Consider the following 26,364-nt stretch of genomic DNA (forward strand, 5'->3'; position numbering starts at 1 on the left):
TGTTGCCTCACAGCAAGAAGGTCCTGGGTTCAAGCCCAGTGGTTGGCGAGGGCCTTTCTGTGTGGAGTTTGTGTGGGTTTCCCCTGAGTGCTCCAGTTTCCCACACAGTCCAAAGACATGCAGGTTAGGTTAATTGGTGGCTCTAAAGTGAATGTGAGTGTGAATGGTTGTTTGTCTCTGTGTCAGCCCTGTGATAACCTGGCGACTTGTCCAGGGTGTACCCTGCCTCTTGCCCCTAGTCAGCTGGGATAGGCTCCAGCTTGCCTGTGACCCTGTAGAACAGGATAAGCGGCTACAGATAACAGATGGATGGAAGGTGTCTAGGTCATTAGCTGGTAAGTTGATCAGCTGTAAAAGTTAGTTCAGGTGTACGGGTCAGTAGCTGGTGAATTAATCAGGTGTCCAGATCTGCTGATCAGGTGCATAAGTCATGAGCTAATAAGGGGTGCAGGAAGTTGATCAGGTGTGAAGGTTAGTCGCTGGTCTAATGAGCAGGAGTGTAGGTCATTAGTGGATGAGTTCTCCATGTGTGAAGGAGAGAAGCTGGTGATTTCATGAAGTGTATAGGTCAGTAGCTGGTGAGTTGATCATGTCTGTAGATCAGTAGCTGGTAAGTTAATTAGGTGTGTAGCTCAGTAGCTGGGCTGTTGATCAGGTGTGAAGTTCATTAGGGGGTATGTTAATCATGTGAGAAGGTCAGTAGCTGGTAATTTGATCAGATGTGCAGGTCTCCATCCATCCATTATCTGTAGCCACCTATCCTGTACAGGGTCGCAGGCAAGCTGGAGCCTATCCCAACTGACTATGGGTGAAAGGCGGGGTACACCCTGGACAAGTCGCCAGGTCATCGCAGGGCTGACACATACGGACAACCAACCAATGTGCAGGCTTCTTCTTCATGAATCTATATTAGTAGCTGTTCTGTTCCTGTTTGTAGATTTTCTTTACTGAAGACTCACCGTTTCATCTCCATCAGTACAGCGATAGTGCACTATAGTAGGATCTGAAACAGAGGTGGGGAGACAAGAAAAAAAGAGCAAAACTGTTGAGAAAACAGGTGCTCATACAGGGATTAAAGTTACTTATAATAGCTTGATTTGAGTTCTTCTTACTTTTGTCTTTCTTTGTGACATAGAAAATGATGACTGTGGAAAATGACTGCAGCTAATGTGGCAATGGGGAAGTACACCATGCTCTTTCTGGGCACTGCTGCAAAAAACCACCAGATTACAAAAGCAATGAGTTACATGAAGACAGTAGCATATTTCAGCTCAGTTTTTCCAGGTAATGATTACCTTTAATTGTGAGCCAAATGTCTCTATACTGATTACGGTCAAGGAAACACATGTAATCTCCCTCATCATCTTCAGTGAGATGGAAGCAGTAAGAGATTTCCTGTATAGTGCGCGTTAAGCAGCTGAATTCTCTTCCCGTACCTCTCACTCAAACTGGATATCATGTCCCATATGATTTTGCCTGGATTATTTTTCTTCCACTTGAATGCTGGAGGTTTAGTGTGTGTTTCAGTGCATGAGCAAGGCATGCAAGCACTGAGTAAGCATATAAAGCAAGCACTGAGCTTCCTTTATATGCAGTGATGAAATCTGTCTTTGTGTTCTCTAGCAGAGTGCAGCCTGCAGACACTTTCAATCAGCATATTTTCAGATCAAATCAGATTTGTGAATGTCAGATTTATGCAATATAATTTAGCATCAGTTGGAGTGATGCTGCTGGTGGCAGACCGAGCTGAGTTATTATCATATTTGCTCTGGAGTAAAAAGGGGGGGAAAAAAAAAAGTGTTCAAATTGCGGCGGCACGGTGGTGTAATGGTGTAGTGGTTTGCATGGTCGCCTTACAGCAAGAAGATTCTGGGTTCGAACCCAGTGGCTAGCGAGGGCCTTTCGGTGCGGAGTTTGCATGTTCTCCCTGTGTCTGTGTGGGTTTCCTCCAGGTGCTCTGGTTTCCCCCACAGTCCAAAGACATGCAGTTAGGTTAATGTGGGGTGGCCTTGGGCTGAAGTGCCCTTGAGCAAGGTACTCAACCCCTGCCTGCTCCCCGGGCGGTCTAGTGTGGCTGCCCACTGCTCTGGGGTTGTGCATATGTTCACTGCTTCAGATGGGTTAAAGGCAGAGGATGAATTTCACTGTGCTTGAAGTGTTCATGTGACAAATAAATGTTTTTTCTTCTTAAATTGAGGTTTTCATTGAGGGTGCAAGTGCAGTCAGATCAGCCACTACATAGCAGAGCTCCCAGTTTTTGCTTTTGCATACTGTAAGTATTTCTGTATTAAAGCTATAATTACAGTAAAGAAGACTAGTACAACAATATAAATAAGGCTTACCCACAGGAAGGTACAACAGAAGAAAAAGAAGAAATTGTTTGAGAAGAAAACAAATGTTCATCTTTGCCATGTCTGATACACTCCTATATGAGTTGAGTGACATACTAAAATGCTGTTTGTTCTGCACTGGACTGGAAAGCACCACGTTCACTATCCCTGCCCACTTCACTGAGCTAAGGAAGAACTCAAGTTTTTCCCTTCTCCATACTAAATAGAAACCATGTCTGCTTCACACAAATGCTTTGTGATCTACATCATTTTAAAATGAGCTGTGCAGATTAACACTCGACTTCCGGAGAGCGATGGGAATTTTTGTACAACACCAAAGGGGGTGCCCCTCCTCTTTCTACACAAACAAGCTCACCCTTCCCTTTTTAGCGCAATAGCTGGGTTGCAGCCGACATCACATCTACCTCATTAGACATGCAAGATATGAAGTGGTGGCCAGCTGAGCTCACTGTTCACAAAGAGTTACAATCGCTGCGGCGCCTTGATAGTTGTTAAAAATGCCCTATGCTTGTGTTGTTTTGGGCTGTTCGAATCAAACAAAATGTGAAACTGATAAAAGTTTCTTCCGAGTTCCCTGTAAAGTGATAAAGCATGAAAGGGCAAATGATTTTACCACAAGACAGGGAGAAAAGGTGGCTCTTGACCCTTCCACTGTGATGGAGTCAAAGAATGCTCGAGTTTGCAGTGATCACTTCGTGAAAGTTTTGTAAATTCCTCCAATTTATTTCATTTGGATTTGCAAATCACCGACTTTTCTCACCATTTTCCATTATTTCGTGATGTTTTGAAGTTCAGGAGACACTTCAGTCCTCAGATGCGTTTTCTTTACTGTTTGATCGTGATCACCATATTGTAAACTATGTGATATCACGAGAGGTTGACTGGCTCTCAGCGGGACCCTTCAATTAGTGCAAGGACACAAAGGTTAAAATAAATCAAGATTTTTAATGTTATGCCAGGAGATTAAACAGAAAAAGGTATCTCAAAGTCCAATGTTCAAACAAGGATGGATTCCCAAAAGTCAAACTCAAACAATGTCTCTGGCTTTAGAATAACAAAATTATAGGCAGGTTTCCTTCAGTCCAATATCCTTTTCACAGAACAAACAAAGTCTTCTGCCTTACTTTGAGTCCAGTCAACAATCCCTGTAGTCTTCAGCCCAGTAGCAGGCATTCATAACACAGGTAAGTGCTTCAGTGCAAAATCCTTCAGGTAAGACTTCCAGATAAGCATTTCCATGAAGACTCCGCCCAGCAGGATCCACTCAGCAGAAAGAGTCCATGAACCTCTCTCCTCCACATTCACACAGAGTTTTGAGCTCTCACAAAGCCCTCTTGCTCATTAGCCCCTCATTGGCCACAGGTGTGTTGCCGTGTTGTGTGATGAGGGGTGAAGTTCCCAACCCCACCACCAGAGGGGGTTATAGCTGCTTGTTGTTGGAGCCATCTACGTGGAACATAGCGCCCCTCCAAGACGCAGCCTCTCGGGATGTCACAAGTAACACATATGTTTTCACTTTATTTATCAGGATGTCATAGCAGTCTTTCTAAGGATGATGATGTAGATTGGGCTCCTACACTGAATAGAGAGATAAGATAATCGATATGATCTATGTAAACACAAAAGCAGAGCTCATGAGTTAACAGCACAAAACTGCTGCCTTGGCCATGCAGTTACAATAAGTCATGATAACTTCTCCATCCTGTTTCATCAATACCCAGGTGTTTAAAGGGCTTTCTGTGGATCTTTGTGAATGATTTTCCTGGAGAGAAGAGCAGGGAGGATTGGGAATCGAGTGGCTGTGGTTTGTTTACACCCGATACTAAAACTTGTAGTGTCCTAGCAACCACCACAAAGACGTGTCCAAAAAGCCCAAAAATTCCTCCTTACCTGGGCATAAATGACACAGGATGTCTTGTAGTGTCTTGATCCCCAGAGCTATAACCCAGCCACATATCAAATGTTGTATGCCATGCTCTTCCAGGTTTTCATCTGTTTGTCCAAGTAGAATGACTTCTGCAGCACCAGGTAGTTTGAGATATCGGGGAACTCAATGGATGGATCATTTTCCAACTCATAGGAAAAATCCTTCTTTGTTAATGTGTAAGGATCCATCCCATCGCAAAGACCAACTTTCTGAAGGTATCTTGACTGTGTGTTGGCCTCTAAACTGCGAAAATATTCAGAGACGGTTTCACTAACTCTTTACATAACGGCAGCCAAATTGGTTTGCCTGACCACCACTTTATTCACCGGAAGTAAACTTGAAAGCAAAACTCACGTGAGTGTTCAATGGTAATGAAAAACAAATGCTAATTTGTATAGATTGAAAAATATGTTAATGTTACATTCATGAAAGAATCAATTTTGCAACTAATGAATGTGAGCGTCATTCACTCTGGTGAGAGGGAACGATGCTCAATAGAAGCAGGGATAATAGGCAAAAATGTAACATTACACATTCTGGACTAATGCATATATTGCACTTATGTCAAGCATGCCCACACACACGTGGGTTTTTCTCTTTGTCAGGTGCTGCTTTGCTCAAACTGATTCACACAACATTTGCACAACAATGTAAAGTTGCATACTTGAGAATTGCACTGAAAATGGAGGGGTGAGCTTGTGTGGTGAGAAAGAGTCAGGGTACACTTTTGGTTTGGGATGAATTCTAGTGTTAACCACAGACACAAAGACACGTGCTACACCATACCACTTCCTCTATGATAAATCTCCTAGATTTTTAAAAATATTTTGTTTCTGGAGTCCATTATGCATACTTGCACATATTTTCTCATATGACTTCATGAGGCTGGTTGTGCAATGTCAGCTACTCACGGTCTGGTTAAATCTCAAATTCAGCCTACAAACAATTGACAGTTTTGCTGCTTGGCTTGGCTGAACTCAGTTCAGCGAAAAAAAGCAGTGACATAAGGTCTGTGGTTAACAATACATGTGTACACAATCATTCATTACCTGCTTGTTTTCACTGTGATTTCAAATATACCAGCTAATCTTTTGTGGCCCTTGTTGTACTAGTAATAACAGTTTTCTTATGCTTGTAAGCATTTTCACTCTTATACACCAATACACCACAAGCTGGCCTAGTGGTTGTGTGTCCACATCTTGACCAGGAGTTCTACTCATGGTTTTGAGAGAATTTTGTCTCAAGGTTTGGTTTAGAGCTCAGAAAGTGTTGGGATTCCCATAGACTTTCTGTCTCTGGAGGCACCAAAAGGTGTGAAGATCTCTGTCTCTAGCACAGTTATCTGTTTGATCCAAGGGCGGGTGGTGCATAAGGGCAATTGGGCGACGCACTGCCAAAACGAAAAAAAAAGGGTTTTTTTAAACAAACTTTCACCAGTGCTGCTCTAGGCTGTTTTAATCTGTCTCTGGGTATCATTATCCAATCAGGGTGGTCTTGCTTCTAGAGTACCGCCCCTTTTGGGGCGATTTCGGTTATGTTGAAAATCGCCCAAGAGTTCACTGATAGAGTCCCATGTTAATATATTTTTTTTCTCCTAACTGACACTTCAATGCAATCTCTATGGGTTCCAGGGGGGCTTGCCCTAACGTGCTTTCGTCACTGCGAAGCGCGGCAAAGTTGCATTCGATCCGCTCAGTTTCTGAGGTGAGATGGATGTGGAAAGCAATTCAGTGCGGTCCTTAAAAGAGGTTCCATTTAGTCAGCGATCAAATCGAGCTAAATTGGCAACAAAACAAGCTGGACCCCCTCGACCAAATCTAAACATAAAACAAATTTTGACAAAGGGGGGGAAATCATATACTCGAGGTTTTACTTCAACATGGTATCAGCGCAAATCCTGGCGAGCTGGCTGCGAGGACACCTCAGTGGTTTTCTGCTACCCCTGCTTACTTTTCCACCCTGGAGGTGGCTCCACGGACAACACTGCTTGGACGGTCACTGGAGTTTCAGACATGCATCATTTGTCGGAGAAAATAAAACAAAACATGAGTCATCAAAGATTCACATGGGCAGCTGCCTGAAATTTTCGGCTTTTGGGAGAGTGAACATCGCTACACAACTGGATGAGGGCTACAGGCTAGCAGTTCGCTGCCACAACGATGAGGTGAGCAAGAACAGGCACATATTAAACAGGCTCATCCAATGCGTGAAATTTTGTGGAGTGTTCGAGTTAGCTCTACGAGGCAAAGACGAAACTGAGGGCTCCAGTCACCATGGTGTTTTTCTGGGTTTGCTTGACTTTGTGACTCTCACACGCACACAGTCACAGAATCCGTTCACTTTTGATGTTTTCAATGTGCATTTTTATATTTGCCACACTTTGCTCTGAGAGTTAGAACTTTGGTAATATCCTTGGTAAATACCAGTAATTGCAAGATCTAAAGAGCCACTCATCTATTTATTCAACTGTTATTGTTATGTTAGCCAACTATTTACAATGTTTTGTTACAGTAATGGCCCTTTTCCACTACCCTTTTTCAGCTCGCTTCAGCTCACTTCAGCCCGACACGGCTCGCGTTTCGACTACCAAAAACCGGCACGACTCAGCTCGTTTCAGCCCTGCTTAGCCCCTAAAACTCGCACCGTTTTGGAGTGGGGCTGAAGCGAGCCAAGCCGTGCCGAGTGAGGTTGGGGGCGTGAGCGGACACTCCCCTGTGCACTGATTGGTGAGGAGGAGTGTCCTCACATGCCCACACACGCCCCGCGAGCGCGCTGGGATCTGTAAACACCGCAAACCCGGAAGGAGAAGAATTACGAATTACGAGAATTTCTGAAGCCTTATGCGCCTCGCCTCATCTATACGCTCTTGCTAGTATCTGTTGGCGTTGTCGGTGACAACAAGCCACAGCACCAAGACCAGCAACACTAACGACTCCATGTCCTCCATGTTTATTGTTTACTATTCGGGTCGTGAGACTACCGCTTAAAAGCTCACTGAATCAGTGACATACAGAGCATCGTGGACAAGTTCGCGGAGCGCAAGGCTCGTCGTATGCCCTTCAAATAATGCGCGCAGTAGGCTATTGATGTTTTATTATGAGCCATGTACAGTATGTCACCTAATGTTTTTTTGTTTCTGAGTTACATGTTCGTTTGAAGGACTTAATGTACAAAATAACATAGTTGCACCCCGTAGTGTTGAAATTGGTAAACACAGTGCATTCAGTGAGGTTTGCACCGCCCTCCTTTTATTTCTGACTCTTCCTGTCACCGTTGCAGCCTCTGAGCGCTCATTCGTATGCCCTTCAAATAATGTGCGCAGTATAGGCTATTGATGTTTTATTATGAGCCATGTACAGTATCCTAATGTTTTTTGTTTCTGAGTTACATGTTCGTTTGAAGGACTTGATGTACTAAATAACATAGTTGCACCCGGTAGTGTTGAAATTGGTAAACACCGCAGTTGCGGACATTTTGTAGCCTAAAATGATGTTATGATAAGCTTTAATAAAGTGCCCGGTCATTTGCCCCGCCCCCGGCCCGGCTCTGACTTGTTCCGCCACTGTCACTGATGTCACTGTTTGCGCTGCTTAACGACATCACGTGACGTCCACCCACTTTCGCTAACTCCACCCAATGTGTCCACCCACTTCCAGCCAGCACGGTTCAGCGCGGTTGTAGTCGAAATGCAACTCCAACAGCCCCGCTCAGCTCGACTCAGCTCGACTCGGCACGGCACGGCTCAGCCGCGTTTGTAGTGGAAAAGCGGCATAAGTGCACTTTCCTGTTGTCCTTAAGTTGCAGTCTGTAAAATTCTTGCTGGTCATGGAGTTTGAAGTACAAAATCTATTTACAGAACATTCTGTAGAACAGTACTTTCAAGATTGGCAAATAAATATGTATTATTTTTTAAAAATATGGTTTCCTTTCTTATTTAGTTGTTGGACATATCTTTTATAAAGATATCATTCACATCATACAATATTGAAATAATGTGAATAGGGCGTAATTAGAATTGGTCATTGTGGAGCCAAACTATTCTTTGATTGTGAATGTTTTTTGCAACTTTACACCACAGCCTATAGCTTAGGTAGCTACAGGGAAAAGATTTCTGTAATATGCTGCCATCTAGTGGACAGAAGTGGCATGGAACTGTGATATGCAGAGAGAAAACAAAAAAAAGAGTCAATAATGTCTGGCTACCTATAATGTACCTGTTGAATGTCACCTTATGACATTATTGGATAATTTGCCCCTCCTGAGAAAATTTTCAGGACCCGCCACTGGTTTGATCCATTGTTGACTAGATTAGAAAGACTGTTCTCCCGTTTCAATATTTTATGGGCCTCACACCTCCAGTCACACACTGAACATGAACACACGGTTTTAGCTTGCTATAATTAATTTTTGAGAGCATGGTGAAATTGTATTATTTAGTATGAATTTATGATTGATATACATGGGAGGTATTTTAACATTAAGCTCCATTTTCGTGCTATTTTTCAAAAGAAATGTTTGAGCCAATCAGAAGTCTGTGTTTCAAACAAAGTCAGTCTTTTCACAATGATTTTAAAATGAGTCACCATTTTGGTTGGGACAGTCCAGGGACGGTCCTAGGGCGGGTCTCCCAAAAAGGGACTGGACTTGAAACCAAATGGAAAAATTCAAACTTCAGTGTTCTCCTGGGATTTCAATTATGGTTGTATTGGTTCTGTACAATAAAAAGCATTTAAGGCAACTTCTTTTGTGTAAGTATATTTTTTGGCTACTTTTGAGTTACAGACTTACACAACACAATCGGGCCATACCAAAAACCATCATAAAAATGGTACCTTCTGGCGAGGTATGCCACAATACAGATTTGAGTAGGGAGTCAAACTCTTGTGGTTACCAGAGGACTAGCGCCCCACTATAACCCCAGCTATGTAATAGGTGAGAGCCCGAGGGCTATAGAAATGGAAATTGGCACCACTCAATCTAACTTGGTTAGTACAAGGATGAGAGACTGCCTAGGAAGACCAGGCCCTATCAGGGGAGTGACTTTGACTAATCCTGTAGGGGAGAGCGGGGTAAGATGAGCCAGAGGGTAAGATGAGCCACCCCCTGTTTCTAAGAAACAGTAAACAAATGTGATCATGTGACCACATTCAAAGGGGGGCGGGACCATTTACTTACACTTGTGGAGAGGAGCACCACATGTCAAACTAGGTGAGGGAGATATTTATAAAAATGTGTTTTTGTGCTTTCTAAGTCAATTCCATGTTTGTCCACAGTGAAGATGATTTAGAGAAGACAAAAGTAGAATAATATTTAGACACATTAGGGTTAAGTTAGTGGCTTTCTAAGTTATGATATGAATGCTAATAAAAATAATTTTGATTAGCCTAATCCCCTTTATTAGCATTTTTCTACAAAATGGTGGCCACGGGGTAAGACGAGCCATTAGATGTGGGGCAAGTTGAGCCACTGGCTCAACTTACCCCATTGGTGGCTGAGCTTACCCAATATGGATGACACTTAAGTTTTCACATTTACTGGTCATATATGACAACAACATATATATATATATATATATGACATCAGATGAGGAAGACCAGTTGTTAGATGTGGGGGATTATGTTGTGGCAAAATTCACGGGGAAGAAGAAAGTGCATTTCTTCATTGGCCAGATAATCAAATTGGATGTCTTCGAAATAGAGGCAAGATTTGTCAAAAGAAGCCGGTCATGCCATGGCTCTGCAAGAAAGCCGACCTTTGTCTTCAAAGAGAAAGATAAGGCTGTCCTGTCAAGACAGGATATTGTGAAAAAATTGCCCCACCCCTTTACTGTTGGGGGGACAGCACGGCAGGAGAGGCAAATGGTGTTCCCTTGCAATTTGAACGCTTGGAACATTGAATAATGATGAAATGATTGATGGAATGATTGCTGCATGTTTTAGCAATGTTTTAACCTACTGAAAGAAATAAGATTTTTTGGCACTGTTCTACTGTTTTAGTAATTTCTATAATATAGTATATCTCTCATTCCCTCTCTAACCATCCCTCTTTCTATCTATCTATGCATATCTCTCTCTCTCTATCCATCTATCTATCCCTCCCTATCCCATCTCGTTCTATCACCTCTCTCTTCATCTCCCCTTCTCTATGCAACGGCCCTATCCCCCACTTGATTGACTTGACTTGATTCACTGATTGCATTTCTAATAATAAAAGTTGTTTACTTTGTTAACCTAACATGTTTTGTGTTGGCTCAATTTACCCCACACAGTGGCTCATCTTACCCCGTGCATGGGGTAAGTTGAGCCACTTGACATTTTTTTTCAAGAGGTAATATCACTCTAACCATAAGAGCTTATCAATTATTTTTTGCTCAGATAGTAACAGTACACTTTGAAATTTGGTATGGTGTGTAGACTGGAAGCAAAAATGGCTTTAACATGTAGTTATGATGAAAAATGTAAAAAGTGGCTCATCTTACCCCGCTCTCCCCTATACTATGAATAAACAATGTCCTTTTGTCAGTGTTTTTTTTTTTTTTGCTGAATCTGTAACAGTGGCTCAAATATGAGAAGTGAAACCATGAGAATTAACACTACAGTCATGCGCCTCATTTCTCTCCTGATGTCAGAATATCCACATGGCTTAGAATCTAAAAATATCATTTTTATTCTGTGGTTAACTCAGATGATATGTACACATGAATGCTGAAGCAGTATTGTGTATGTGTTTACCTAATTTCCTCCCACCTTAACTTTACTATAAATGTATGTAATGCTAATGTTCAATGTAATTCATGACATACACCTACCTTTATTACATTACATTCATTTTTATTACTTTGATATAGTGCATAACAGGAACATAGTATGATAGTATGTACACATGCTAGCCAAGCTGAGGAAAAATAAAGCTGGAGCATACAGTGGATATAAAAAAAAAAGTGTACACACCCCATTAAAATGATAGGTTTTTCTGATGTAAAAAAAATGAGACCACGATAAATAACTTCAAACCTTTTCCCACCTTTAATGTGACCTATAGCCTGTACAATTCAAGTGAAAAACAAACAAATATGTTAGGAGGAAAAACATAAAAAATGTAAAATAAGCTGGTTGCATAAGTGTGCACACCCTTAAAGGTCTGATGACACAAGCATGACTATGCAATTTCTTAAATAAACTATACAACATGGCAAACATGTTATATTTCTGTTATAATTACGTGAAAGGAAGCTGTTGTTACGCGAATATCCAACTTTTAATTGCACAGCACAAGAAAACTGGGTCCGTGGCTCGCGGCCATGCTGTGACGTCAGCAGAAGAACACGCTGCGGTTCACTGGCTGTTCTACTCAATGGAAATGGCGCATGAAAACGCCGGTCTACTTGGCAGCTGGCATCACAGTTCTGAACAAAAGAACAACCAAATACTGGTACTTTAAGCAGTGATCATGATGGCATGATTTTATCTGATTTTAAATAAATTAGATTGATAATGTGAATGTTCACAACTAGTACATACAAACTCTGCAGCTTCTGATTCAGCAGCTGCGTCATACTCCACAAAAACATCAGCAAGAACCTACAATATAAATGGAAATGCAATACACTAAGCTCAAATGACTTTTGGAAAGTATAATTTCTACATATTCTTGAAGTCGGTCATCGGGGTACTTGCTACCGTTCCCCAACAACGCATGGCAAAGGGTAAAGTGTAGTGTTGCTACGAGTACTTGCTAAAGCCTCCGGTGGAAGATCCTCGATGTGCTGATAAGACATACAGTTCTATATAACACACAAGTGTCACGATAATCACAAAACAGATGCAAATTGTTAAAATACCTAATTTTTAAGCAATCATGTGTTGATCTCTTCCGAATAGAATCTATGATAGCCTACCCTCTTTACCCTTTGCCTCTCATTGCTAGGCGGCAGTTACATGAAAGCCGCAAGCTTTCACAAGCAAATACATGACTGATATCACGCCGACTTTATGATTACATTTATGATTATCATGAATGTGTACTCTATGATGTGTACTCTATGAGCGCTCTGGAGCGAGTGGCTTCCAAGATGGCCGCGCAGACCGCAGTGTTACTATTTTTAGCATCATGTCGTAGCACTCTATAGCTCTACGTACCTTTATCTTATGTCGTTTCTCAACACATGTTCTGACAGGACTGTCTTTGGAGGAGTCGCCTTGTCCCAGGCGAGTGCTGGATCCGGCATAGTTACTAGTAGACCCCCTCCGGAATACTGTAGGCACTGCTGATGGTAGTAACACATGTTTGTGCTGAACTGCACACCCAAGAGATTCTTTTAAGCTGGGAAGGGTGTCAAAACAATCCAAATTGAAGTGTTCAGAGCACAGGACGGATGTTGGTGAGGGCTCCCACTTGTCACGAGTGCGCCTGACTTGCTTCACCCACTTCGCATGCAGCTTGGGATCTCTGGGAAACTTGAATAAACTTACCCCATCCTTGTGGGTTGGCAACACAACGCGAAGGAATAATAACTATATATATAATGTATAATAATACTAATAATGCAGGGATTAAAGCAAAAAAAAAAGTCATCTGACTGAACTTTTTACCGATTAGACATCCGATCGAGTATCCCGCCTGTACCCCTTCGAAAACCAATGGCTCTGCCCTCAATACGGAACATACATTGGTTCTATGCAAGGAATGGAGGGATAATGGAGATACTTGATCAGATGCCTCACCGGACTGTACGATTCTATGGCCTAACACCGACAGCTGGCCCTTTGAAGGCTTTTACTCTTTATATTAATATTTAATAACATTGCCTCGTTAAGTCTGAATTATATTACCTTCGTTGTTCACTTGGTTTGTTTCTTTAGGCTACAGCCTCAGCCTCAACCCAAATAATAATGGGCAGATCTTGAATTTTTGAGTATGGATCAGAATCTGACAGAGATAGGACTTTTGAGAGGTGTAGGTGTAATTACAAGGAGGAAGCACAAGAGGGTTAATGCACATCACTTTTAAAACAGTTGTATTGAATTGAACAATGTTCAAACAATACTGTTTAAATACAACAGTGTAACATAACAATAACATAACAATAGACTTTTAATTTTAAAAGTCTACTTCTTTGGCCTTTTAGTGGTGAATCCAAAGTCATCCAACTTCAGGACACCTGCTGTACGTTTCTGAGTGCTTTTGGACTTGGACTTTCCTGTAGAGGAGGTGGAGGAGGAATTTCCTGTAGAGGAGGTAGAGGTGGAGGGAGTTGTTGCATGTGTGCTTTTGGAGGAGCATTTTCCTGTAGAGGAGGTGGAGGGAGTTGTGCTTTTGGAGGAGGATTTCCCTGCAGAGGAGGCAGAGGTAGAGGGAGTTGTTGTGCTTTTGTTGGAGGATTTTCCTGCAGAGGAGGTGGAGGAGGTTGTTGCAGGTGTGCTTTTGGAGGAGGATTTTCCTGTGGAAGGAGTTGTGCTTTTGGAGGAGCATTTTCCTGTGGAGGAGGCAGAGGTGGAAGGAGTTGTGCTTTTGGAGGAGGATTTTCCTGTGGAGGAGGCAGAGGTGGAGGGAGTTGTGTTTTTGGAGGAGGATTTTCCTGTGGAGGAGGTGGAGGGAGTTGTTGCATGTGTGCTTTTGGAGGAGGATTTTCCTGCAGATAAGAAGGAGGTGGAAGTGGAGGGAGTCCCTGCTGCAGAACTTTTGTAGGAGGATTTTCCTGTAGAGGATGTGGTAGATGAGGAGGTAGAGGTGGAGAGAGTTTTTTCAGGAGTGCTTTTAGAGGAGGTTGTGGATTGTCTGGAAGCAGAGATGGATGGATGAGATGTGATGGCTTATTTCACCTTCTTCACCCTAACTGCTGAAAGGACCTTCACAGCTTCCTTGATTTTTCGTTCTGTCATTTTTTTTTCTTGTCCTCAAGATGAACTTTATAGCGTTCAAACGATGACAGACAAGACCTCCGCAAATCAGCACTGATTTTCATTGTGGAAGGTGCTTGCTCAACTGCCTTCAGGTGACCTTTAATGATGGCAAAGCCTTCATATGTTTCTGTGTTTAGCCGCACCCTGTCCTTTTCAATGATGTCATCCATGACATTGAAAGATCCCTCCACAAGGGGGCCAGTAAACACAGAAAGCAGTGCCTTCACCAATTTGCCCAAGACTGGAAATTTAATGGAGCCTTCTGGTGTCTTCAGTAAGAAGATATGACTCCACCAGTCAGCATCAATATGTGCAGCACCATCATCAAAACCTTTGGCCTCGTGTGCCAGGTCAGGGTCTGTCTGGTAAGCCCTTACCTCTTCATCCAGCTGGCCCAGCTCATCAGTGGTTATGACATTTGGCAAGGCCTTGGCCAAAGTGCTAAATGCACTGAGAACATGTTGATCCTGGACCAATGAAGGAGAGAGAGTGCAGATAAAGAGGAAATGACTTTGTTCTTCAACGGCAGGTTTTTCATCAAGAACACAGCTGCCTTGGTGTAGCCTTCTCTTAGTGCCTTGTAGAGCTCCTGCACCCACGGTTTCTTGTCCAGCCTCGCCTTGTTGACTGCAAAATGGCTGAATTTGCCAACAGACAAGAGCTTGTCTGGATATTGCAGGTCTCTGTTGTGTAAATCCAGGTTCAACAAGCTATCCACATCCAAGGGGATGGTATCAGGCTTCATGAATTTTGAGAGAACATCCCTCACCAGCAGCACCATTTCCACGTGCAGAATGTGAAGCATGGGCTTTTCATGCTGTAGCTTCTTCAGGAAGACCTGAAAAGAAGGAAGGATACCTACAAAGCATATTAAAAACTGATTAGAATTCTATACATTCTAGAATCTTTTTGGACATACACAGCCTGGCCAAAAAAAAAGTCGCGACCAATAAAAAGGTCGCACACACATCTTTGATGTTGTTATTAAACAACCATGCCAAAAGGCACATCCTGTGGTCATGTCAAAGATGTGTGTGCAACATACGTTGCACAACATATGTTGTTGAACCACCTTTAGCTTTGATTACAGTGCACATTTGGTGTTGCAATGTTTCAATAAACTTCTGCAATGTGTGGATTTATTTCCCTCTAGCATTGCACTAAGTTTTCACCAAGATCTTGTATTGATGATGGTAGAGTTTGAATGCTGTGCAAAGCCTTCTCCAGCACATCTCAAAAATTCTCAATGAGGTTAAAGTCTGGACTCTGTGGTGGCCAATCCATTTGTAAAAATTATGTCTTGTGGTCCCTGAACCACTTTGGTGCAATGACTTGCTTCTCATTTATTAAACAACCATGCCAAAAGGCACATCCTGTGGTCATGTCAAAGATGTTAAGTCTGTTTGAGAAGGGTCAAATCATGGGCATCAGCAATCACTGAAACGTTTGGTGTCAGGTCAAGGTTCATCTACTACAATATGTGCTCAAAGAATGAGCACACCTGACCTCCTGAATATAGTGAATGAACAAATAATTCCATCAATGTTTTTTTCTTTCCTGATGGCACTGGCATATTCCAAGATGACAATACCAGGACTTATCGGGCTCAAATTTTGAAAGCATGGTTCAGGGAGCATGAGACATCCTTTTTTACACATGGATTGGTCACCACAGAGTCCAGACCTCAACCTCAGTGAGAATCTTTGGGATATGTTGGAGAAGGCTTTACACAGCGTTCAGACTGTACCATCATCAATACAAAATCTTGGTGAAAACCTAATGCAACACTGCAAGGAAATAAATCCAGACATTGCAGAAGTTTATTGAAACAATACAACACCAAATGTGCTGTATAATCAAAGCTAAAGGCAGTCCAACAACATATTAGTGTGTGTGACCTTTTTTGGGTGGCGACTTTTTTTTTGGCCATGCTGTGTATATTGCAACTTAACAGCAATTTAAAGAAATAGGCCTAATGTTTTCAGTTAGTTATAAGTACTCAAGCTCCTTAAATTCATATTTTATTGATCAATTAGAAAATACGCATAAGGCATACAAACTGTGTGATGCTGTTACTGTTCAGTTATGTTTTCTGCAAAAATATGAATGAATGAATGAATGAATGAATGAATGAATGAATGATAAAATAATAATGACCACCATACCTCTGTACATGTCAATTGTGGTTGTGAGCTTGTTGAACTTGGTGAAAAGCACACAGATCCTTTTCTTGTGGTCATTATTTGCATCAGTTTGGCCTTTCACAAGCTGTTGCTGTAGTACAACCATCCTAGCCTTTTCATCTGACGTCACTCCATGTTTTTGCTGCACCTGGTTGAGTAGCCATCTGTAAAATAAATACATGAATAAATTCATACATAGGCCAACATACATACATACATACATACATGCAGTGTAAAGAAATAAAAATGAATACATGCATAAGTAAATACATAGGTAGATTTTTTTACCTTTTACTTAGTTCATAAAAAACAGTAACAGGAAATATTGAAAGGAAAGACTATAGTACTACCATCTCACCTGTATTTGTGCTGATCATTGGGTGAAAGGAAGCTGTAGTAGTGTGCAATCAGTGGATCCACAAGCTCCCTTACCCTGTTGCACACATCTAGCATCTGCAGAAACCTGCTGCTGATGGGGCGGATCAGGCTCTTTTTCTTCATATGTAGAAGGGATTGCAACTCTCCAAACAGTTCCTTCTGCTTAGGGAACTTTTCAATGTCATAATAGACATCCATGCAAAATTCCTCCACATAATTCTGAAAAGACCCCAAAAGGGCCTTGTCAGCATTTGACACCATGTGAACTGTGTCTCCACTGATATCAAGTAGAGATGGATTGAGCTGCCTAATTTGGGTCTCCACTCCAGACCGCTTGCCTCTCATGATGCTGCAGTTGTCCAGCAAAACCGATGTGACTTGATCCCAGGTCAAGTTATATGACTGGAGGATATCGTGCAGTGCATTGGTGAGGCTGGAAGCATCTGCGATGTTTACTATCCTGGACCCAAAGTGCTGTGTGACCACCTTCCTCATTTCCTCATCAAAAAAGCGAACAAGCACATTTAACATTTTATCCATGTTAGCATTAGTTGCCTCATCTGCGTTCAGGGAAAACATTTTTGTTTGCAGCTTCACTGATGATACATTTTTGAAATGCGGTGCAATGCCATGAGTGCTCAAGTAAGAGGCGTGTGCATTTGACAAGGACAGCCTGGATAGCGCGCTCCTGTCTTCCGAAACTGCTCGCATCAGGTTGACCAGAGGCTGGGATATGGTCAATGGCAGATCATGTTGTGCTATAAAGGAACAGATGTGTATTTTCTGGGCGCAGACACGATCAGCCATGGATGGGTTGACCTCATCTCATCTCATTATCTCTAGCCGCTTTATCCTTCTACAGGGTCGCAGGCAAGCTGGAGCCTATCCCAGCTGACTACGGGCGAAAGGCGGGGTACACCCTGGACAAGTCGCCAGGTCATCACAGGGCTGACACATAGACACAGACAACCATTCACACTCACATTCACACCTACGGTCAATTTAGAGTCACCAGTTAACCTAACCTGCATGTCTTTGGACTGTGGGGGAAACCGGAGCACCCGGAGGAAACCCATGCGGACACGGGGAGAACATGCAAACTCCACACAGAAAGGCCCTCGCCGGCCCCGGGACTCGAACCCAGGACCTTCTTGCTTTGAGGCGACAGCGCTAACCACTACACCACCGTGCCGCCTGGGTTGACCTCACTGCTGTTAATAGTTGCACCAGGCAAAGCAGATGTGTGTTTCAGACTTCTTACAGACGTCTTGTGGCTAGCTTCTAGCTGATGGCGTGAAAGCACCTTCTTACCGTACCATTGCTCCCATATATAATCTTCTTGTGGCAAACCACACAAAAACAAACGCCAGGGATCTTTAATTTTCTGCACCATGAACTGAATGGCTTGCCATTATCCCCCGTTTCGTTCAGCCAGGCCCACCTCCACTTATTTTTCACTCCTTTATCGATTTCAGACACATCGGTGCCTTCCTTCAGTAGAAGGGCGTCCATGCTGCCGAAACCGAAAGTAAATGCGACCTGCTATTGTGATGCTCGGCTCGAATTTTATAACCTACAAACAGTTGTTTGGATAATCTTTTAAATTTAAATAAAATGCAATGGTCTTCGTGTTCAAATACAACTTCAAGATTTTATTAAGACATTAGCGTATGTTTCCTGAAACACTGCGTGAAAAGTTGACCGTTATTGCACTCGCACTCCTTAATCATTTCACACACTGGCTCAATACGTTCTGCTGAACGACATGTGTTTTAAGGGCTATTTAATGTAGTACCCTGTGGTTATTATTAACCTACTATTGTTAGGCCTGTTAATCTGCGAGACATGTGTTTGATCATTGATTAGGGATGGCGAAAACTAAAAAAAAAATCTTGACCGACCACCGAGCCTCATTAGCCGGTTAAAGTCAGTTAACCTACGAGTTTAAACAGGGATGCAAACGGCGCGCCTTTTTCACTGCTCGTGCAGATCCGATTTTTTTTTTGGGGGGGGGGGGGGGGGGGGCGTTGGAGTGTCTGAATAATTTCATCAGAGTAAATTCTGTATTAAAATTACTACATAAGCAAATGCCGTTACAGTCCATGAAAAAGCCGTGAAAAAGTCGGCATCTGTGCCTTTAGTTTGTGTGGAGAGATATGATCTGCAATAACATGCAGTGTTGGCTACAGACCGAAACATACTTTCAGAATGCACTGGCCAAGGCAGGACTAAACTCAATGTGCCTTCTAATAATAATTTAAAAAAAACAGAATAGTAATTTGTAAGCTAAAAAGCCTGTGTCTACACTTTTCTTTCACAGAGTGGCAGCGGGAGGGCGGGACATGACTGAATGGGTGTTTCTGATTTGTCAGCTGTCTTTAACTGGGGCGGGAGGGCGGGACATGACTGATTGGGTGTTTCTGATTTGTCAGCTGTCGTCCTTACACCGCATGGCACGCCCCAAGCATTTACAAACACAGAATTCCAGGTTCTCCGCTCCAAAATCGGCAGCTTCAAAACGATTGATTTTTTTTTAACCGACAACCAAAAAAAAAATTAACCGGTTGACGTTGATTCGGTCAACCACCGGTCAAACGGTCATCAGTTACCATCCCTAGTCACAACCCGCCCTCCCCCTTCTCTGATAAGCACCGATCTCCCATTTGAGTTCAATTGACGGAAAATAAGTTGACATAAATTATCCAGACAGTTCAGGTGACAGAAATCCGTCACAGCGACGGAAAATTTTAATCCATGATAATGACAAACTGAACACCTGTCGCATCAACAACAAACTGGTAAGTGAGGAGGAAGATTCTTTCACTGATGTCATATAGCCCCTCCTCCTCATTCGTCTCCTGGGTGCTGCAGCCCCGTCAAATTTGCCCAAATAGCCGCGCTTTTTATCATAACTTGTAAAATAGGCACCTTCGTGAATTAATATATGGATCATCGGGAATTACTTTTTATGTGATAAAACATCGCCAAAGATGTCAAAAACGTGTCATCAGACCTTTAAACTAATACTTTGTTGAAGCACCTTTTGATTTAATTACAGCATTCAGTCTTTTTGGGTTCACACCTGCCATCAACTAAAAGGACTCTGATTAACCCCAAATAAAGTTCAGACATTTACTCAGTTGCCTCCTCCAGCAAAAGCCAGGGTTCACAGAGAGCTTACAAAGCATCAAAGGGATCTCATTGTTGAAAGGTATCAGTCAGGAGAAGGGTACAAAAATATTTCCATGCCATTAGATATACCATGGAGCACAGTGAAGACGGTCATCAGGAAGTGGAGAAAATATGGGACAACAGTGACATTACTGAGAACTGAACGTCCCTCCAAAATTGATGAAAAAACAAGACAAAAACTGGTCAGGGAGGCTGCCGAGAGGCCTACAGCACCACTGAAGGAGCTGCAGGAATTTCTGGCAAGTACTGGTTGTGTACTACATGTGACAACAATCTCCCGTATTCTCTTTATGTCTGGACTGTTTGGAAGGGTCAAAGAAAAACATCCAGGCCCGACTATATTTTGCAAAAAAAACCAAAAACCATCAACTCTCCCAAAAGCATGTGGGGAAAATGTGTTATGGTTTGATGAAACCAAGGTTGAACGTTTTGGCTACAATTCCAAAATGGTATGTTTGGCGCAAAAACAACACTGCACATCACCAAAAGAACACCATACCCACGGTGAAGCATGGTGGTGGCAGCATCATGTTTTGGGGTTGTTTTTCCTTCAGCTGGAACAGGGGCTTTAGTCAAGGTGGAGGGAATTATGAACAGTTCTAAATATCAGTCAATTTTGGCCCAAAACCTTCAGGTGTCTGCTAGAAAGCTGAAGAGGAATTTCATCTTTCAGCATGACAATGACCCCAAAAATGTTTTGGAATGGCCCAGCCAGAGCCCAGACCTAAATCCAATTGAAAATCTGTGGGGTGACTTGAAGATGGTTGTGCACAAGAGACGCCTTCGCAATCTGACAGATTTGGAGCGCTTTTGCAAGGAAGAGTGGGCAAATATTGCCAAGTCTAGATGTGGCAGGCTGATAGACTCCGACCCAAAAGACTGAATGCAGTAATTAAATCAAAAGGTGCTTCAACAAAGTATTAGTTTAAGGGTGTGCACAATTATGCAACCAGCTTAGTGTACATTTTTTAAAAAAATTTTCCCCAAAACAGATTTGTTTTTCAATTGAATTGTACAGGTTATAGGTCACATTAAAGGTGGGAAAAGTTTTGAAATTATTTATTGTGGTCTTAGGTTTTTCTGATGTAAAAAAAATCATTTTAATGGGGTGTGTACACTTTATATCCACTGTATCTTATTTCAAAGTTTAAGACATTTTTTACATGAGTATTAATGTAATTTGATGATGGCGTATTCTGTCCTTTCCTCAGTGTTGTGCACTCTGGGGCTCGGGGTTGTGTTAGTATGGACCACAGTAGTGTACACAATGCCATCCTGCAAAGAGAACGAACACACACAAATTTTCTTTTATTCTAGACACAAAATGGATTTAATGTTGACTTGACCATTTAAAATCTTTATAAAATGAAGAGTTTTTCAGCTTTAAGATATTTTCCGACACGTACACTACTGAGATGATACTTGTCCAAGTTGTTATGCAGTGAAAAATGTTCAGCAAGGCTTAATTTGATGCAAATGAGTCTTTCTGATGCATTGCATTTAGCCAGTTGGGTGAGGGTGGATGTTCACCTGGTCCGAGTGAGAAGGCTTTGAGTTCATGTCTGAATATCAGACATCAGTGTTCACCATTTTCTTTGAACTATTTATTTTTTTTCAAAATGTTAAAGGTGCTGACTGCAAAATCATCTGAAATTTAGATTTTTTTATTTTAGATTTTTCATGTCTCGCAAGAACAATATCATGCGGAAGAGATGTGATCATTTTGATGTGCTGAGGGTCTCTTTTTCCATTTTAGGACTGTTTTCCTCCCTCTTGAGGTAAACAGTACAGCCCTACAGAAACAGGAAACAGCCGAATGCGAGGAGCTTTAACTAATTAGCATAATTATGGAACTGCATCACACAAAGATGGCAACATGCAGAAAACATCATGACTCTGAATCAACCTCAGCGTTTTGAGTCACAGGGATGTAATTTGTGGTTGACATTCGTGAATACCGTAGATCTGTGAAACAAAAGACGAATAGATCTTTTTCTCTGTTACTGCTTTTGTGTTATCATTTCTTTCTCTGTAAGATCAAAACTTTAGATGTACAACTCCATACTCGGAGTCACCAATCCAAGACAAGCGCTGCAAATTCTTCGTCAGATGTTGCACCTGTTTCATTCTTCAGTCAATTCTAGCAGTCAATCTGTCTCTTCATGAAAATCCTTACAGACAACATTTTGGTTTTCATCACGTTTCTGGTGCTAGAAAGCTGATTCGCTTTCATATTTTCATTTTCTGGCGGCACGGTGGTGTAGTGGTTAGCGCTGTCGCCTCACAGCAAGAAGGTCCTGGGTTCGAGCCCCGTGGCCGGCGAGGGCCTTTCTGTGCGGAGTTTGCATGTTCTCCCCGTGTCCGCGTGGGTTTCCTCCGGGTGCTCCGGTTTCCCCCACAGTCCAAAGACATGCAGGTTAGGTTAACTGGTGACTCTAAATTGACCGTAGGTGTGAATGGTTGTCTGTGTCTGTGTCAGCCCTGTGATGACCTGGCGACTTGTCCAGGGTGTACCCCGCCTTTTGCCCGTAGTCAGCTGCGATAGGCTCCAGCTTGCCTGCGACCCTGTAGAAGGATAAAGAGGCTAGAGATAATGAGATGAGATTTTCATTTTCTTTTCCGCTGGCGGGAAAGCGGAGTCCACCGTGTTTGCCCATTCCGACTTGTTTTGGTTAAAAGTAGTTCAAACACAGCCCACGGTGGTCATGTGATGATATTGCTCACTTGCTTCGGCGCTCTCTGGAATCATAAAACGTGGGACGCTTTTTATCTCAGCAAAACAGGATATATGGTATGTGTGTGTGTGTGTGTGGAGCAGCGAAACATCTCCAAACAGCAGCAGAAATAATTCCCCCCCCCCCAGAATTCAACTTTACAGTCAGAACCTTTAAACTAACAAACAAGACTCAGACCTCACGCAAATGCTGGGACTGCCAAGACTTCGCATTGTGTGCTTGCCAACATATATATGAGAGAGAGAGAGAGAGAGAGAGAGAGAGAGATGCCTTTTTGATTTCTTGATCATGAATTCAGCGCATTAAGGATGCAGCAATTGTTAAAATGCTCTCAGAGGAATCAAGTTGAAAGGAGAGAGAATGCTTTTAAATGTGAGGATACACACCTCAAAAAAACCTCAACAAAATACAATAAATTATACGATAATACTAGTAAGAATGAAAATGCTGAAAATATTACAATTAAAATGATAAATAAATACAAATAAAATTAATTAATCACACATGCATACTCAATACACTGGTCCATGACGTGCTCTCTGAGTGCTAGGAAGGAGTCTCACCTAGCTCCTGAAGAACCCGACTTGGAAGGACTTGTCCTACCAAGGAAGCATCCGTGACTTTGAGAAAGGGGGATTGTCTCTGCTAGATTAATATACACTCAAACCAGGAAGTGACCTGAAATTAGAGAGCTAGACCTATGCTAATATTCAGGTGATGGTGACCTCTGTTGGTAGGGAGGGCTAATATCCTGGGTTGGTGTCATTTTCAAAATATTGCTTAAAGCCATGATTATCATAGTTTTTTGTACAAAATCCAAAGCACAAAGCCATGAAAAACTTGTCAGAGAATGCAACAGCCAAAGCAAAGCTTAGTATAGGCTAGAGAACTCGCCGATTTTACTGGGATCATAACATTTTGACATTTTTAAGGATTTTCAGTCACGTCTACATATTTACAAAGCTCAAAAATTTCAAAATGTGACAAGAACAAGTAGCTTTTCAAGCTCTGTGTTATTGAAAATAAATTTGGAAATTGTGGCTGTTGTGTCCAAATACTCTTTCAAAATGATTGATATGAGTAGAGGTGTGTATTCACCTGGGTTTCCTGCTCTTTCCTCAGTGCTTTCTCATTGCTCTTGTTCATCTGTCCTGTCGCTCCTTTACTGCTCAGGGTCTGCTTTTGTTTCTTTGCTATAGAAAAAAAAGACAGAGACACAGAGTGACCCACCCGCCCACCCACACAGGGAGTGCAGAAATCTCACAAAACACTATATGTCTATGCACCTCTATATCTCCAAAAGATGACTCCCATGAGTCCCAGCAACACCAGCACAACTGGAATGAAGGCGAGGATAGATGGCTCCATAATGTTCTTTCCTAGGAATATAGAGGACAAGAACTGAAATACAGTGTGCTAAAGGGTGCTGAAACACTTTGGAGTAGATGCGTTCACAACAGCACTGTTGAATTCTCACTTCTGATTGGTCAGAAGGTGTCACTTTCTATCACAGCAGCTCTTATAACTTAAATTAAATTATGTTATGAATTAGCAACTTATAAACCATGTACTACTACTACTACTACTAATAATAATAATAATGGGGCAGCACGGTGGTGTAGTGCTTAGCACTATCGCCTCACAGCAAGAAGATTTTGGGTTCAAGCCCAGTGGCTAACAGGGGCCTTTCTGTGTGGAGTTTCTGCATGGGTTTCCTCTGGGTGCTCCAGTTTCCCCACAGTCCAAAGACATGCAGGTTAGGCTAACTGGTGAGACTAAATTGAGCATAGGTGTGAATGTGAATGGATGTTTGTCTCTATGTGTCAGCCCTGCGATGATTTAGTGACTTGTCCAGGGTGTACCCCGCCTCTCGCCCATAGTCAGCTGGGATAGGCTCCAGCTTGCCCACGACCCTGCACAGGATAAGCAGTTATGGATAATGGATGGATGGATGATGATAATAATAATAATAATAATAATAATAATAATAATAATAATAATAAAAGTTTACCTCTAACCATGAGCTTGATATCCGTGTATTCATCCTGTCCAATCTCACACCTGTACAGTCCCTCATCCTTGAGAGTCAGGTCTGCTATGAGTAGAGAGAAATTCCCTGGAGACTGATTACTGAGGTGAAATCTGTTTTGGTTAGGTGGTACAGAATTCCAGGCTTGGCCATTATGTTTTCTCCACTTTCGCTTCTCAGGTTTGCACTGAAGGTCACAGCAAGAGCAGGGCAGCAGTGCTTTGTTTCCGACGTGTGCAATAATGTTTGATACATTTTTGTTGTTTCTTAGACTGCATCCTGTAGAAACACACAATCATACAGTACATTTAACTGATATTCTCTTTATATGATGACACTTAAAATATGCAAATTCATGTAAAAGCTTACGGGGACTGATGCACATATACTGGACATATATTAGGATATAATGACACTGTTTCCTTCCTCTGACATCACTAGACATCTATTATTGTGGTGGTGGTGGGTGGGGGCTATGGATAAAAATTAACCTCAGAATGTTTCTTTGTCGTTAATTTTAGAGTAAAATGCATACGGTCCTACAGGAGACGTAATCATAATTTCGATTTCACAACAAGTGCAAAAATCAAGTATAAGTAGTACTGAACTTCTACACAAGAAAGTTCTGGTGCCAACTGAACAAGTGATCAAATAACACTCAGTGTAATATTATGTTGAAGGAACAACACTGAGTATTTACCAGATTTGAGCAACAGATAATCACAAAGTATTCTAATCATGAAAACAATCGGCAAAACATAGAGACTGCTCTAGAAGTATTCTGTAGCTCCTGTAGCTAATGATGAATGCACTCAACTGCTCAATTATTACATATGTAATTAACTGGACATTAAATCAAGAAATAGACAACACGTCAGTGTCTCAAAGTAAGTTTCTCCCTTTTCACTTTGAAGCACACCAAATGCTTGAATTCAATTGTGGTTGAGTTGAGATACATAAGAATGAGAAACAAATTTCAGTGAAGGAAAACATGTAGAAATGTATCATTAATTAGCCATGGCCTGATGGTTAGAAAAGCAGCACTGGGACCAAAAGTTTGCTGGTTCGATCCCCTGGACCAGCAGGAATGGCTGAAGAGCCCTTGAGCTAGGCACCTAACCCCTAGCTGCTCTGGGTATGTTATACGTCGCTCTGTATAAGAGTGTCTGCTAAATGCTAGTAATGTAATTAAAAGCCTCTATTAGCAACATTTTAAATTTAGGACTCACCTTGAGTGACATGAAGCACAATGAGGAGAAGGTAATACCCCAGCATCGTTCTCACTGGTGAACCAGTGCTGACTTCACAAAAATACACCTATACCTAGACACACACACGCAGCAGAGCTCACCAACATCAAACACGCTGTCCTGAGTGGAGTGAGAATAACTTTTCTGCATTTCAAGTTTTCAACAGAATCATGAGACACAAAAACTACCAGTAGTGGTACAGCATCATATGATCCCTGAGAATTGCAGCATTACTGCTTCCTCTTTCAATGTTGCACATTTCACATATCCACAATGATCTATGTTTAACCTACTGATGTTACAACCACTGCAAAAGCACACACTCAGTTCTTATGAATAGGGATGCAAGACGCTAGAGGTGGGAATAATGACTGGGATCCTTCAGGACGCAAGTGGGAGGTTTTTATATTCAAGTGG

At 42.1% G+C, this 26,364-nt stretch overlaps 2 protein-coding genes across 4 annotated transcripts; both read right to left on the reverse strand.

Annotated features, from left to right (window-relative positions):
• Positions 1 to 375: 375 nt before the first annotated feature.
• On the reverse strand, positions 376 to 26,103 carry LOC132872175 (uncharacterized). Of its 3 annotated transcripts, none has more exons than XR_009651392.1 (6): positions 25,927 to 26,103; positions 24,680 to 24,976; positions 23,955 to 24,047; positions 23,767 to 23,861; positions 1,113 to 1,209; positions 376 to 1,003 (listed from the first exon to the last, which is right to left on the reverse strand). XR_009651392.1 is itself a non-coding variant. In XM_060906813.1 (6 exons), exons 1-5 carry the CDS (start codon positions 25,970 to 25,972, stop codon positions 23,232 to 23,234), a joined length of 567 nt encoding a protein of 188 aa, XP_060762796.1. In that variant the 5' UTR covers positions 25,973 to 26,103; the 3' UTR covers positions 18,960 to 21,208. The 3 variants fall into 3 exon arrangements, 2 of the variants coding, with proteins under 2 accessions (XP_060762796.1, XP_060762783.1); XM_060906813.1 differs by lacking the exons at positions 376 to 1,003; positions 1,113 to 1,209 and adding exons at positions 18,960 to 21,208; positions 23,232 to 23,267; XM_060906800.1 differs by lacking the exons at positions 376 to 1,003; positions 1,113 to 1,209 and adding an exon at positions 18,960 to 21,208.
• Positions 13,810 to 18,677, reverse strand: LOC132881450 (uncharacterized). The gene is made up of 4 exons (XM_060913915.1): positions 17,946 to 18,677; positions 16,722 to 17,560; positions 16,346 to 16,527; positions 13,810 to 15,038 (listed from the first exon to the last, which is right to left on the reverse strand). The coding sequence occupies exons 1-4, from the start codon at positions 18,132 to 18,134 to the stop codon at positions 14,590 to 14,592; spliced, it is 1,659 nt and encodes a 552-aa protein (XP_060769898.1). The 5' UTR covers positions 18,135 to 18,677; the 3' UTR covers positions 13,810 to 14,589.
• Positions 26,104 to 26,364: the final 261 nt, after the last annotated feature.

Source organism: Neoarius graeffei, chromosome 2 (assembly GCF_027579695.1).
Source record: "Neoarius graeffei isolate fNeoGra1 chromosome 2, fNeoGra1.pri, whole genome shotgun sequence".
NCBI classification, from domain to species: domain Eukaryota; kingdom Metazoa; phylum Chordata; class Actinopteri; order Siluriformes; family Ariidae; genus Neoarius; species Neoarius graeffei.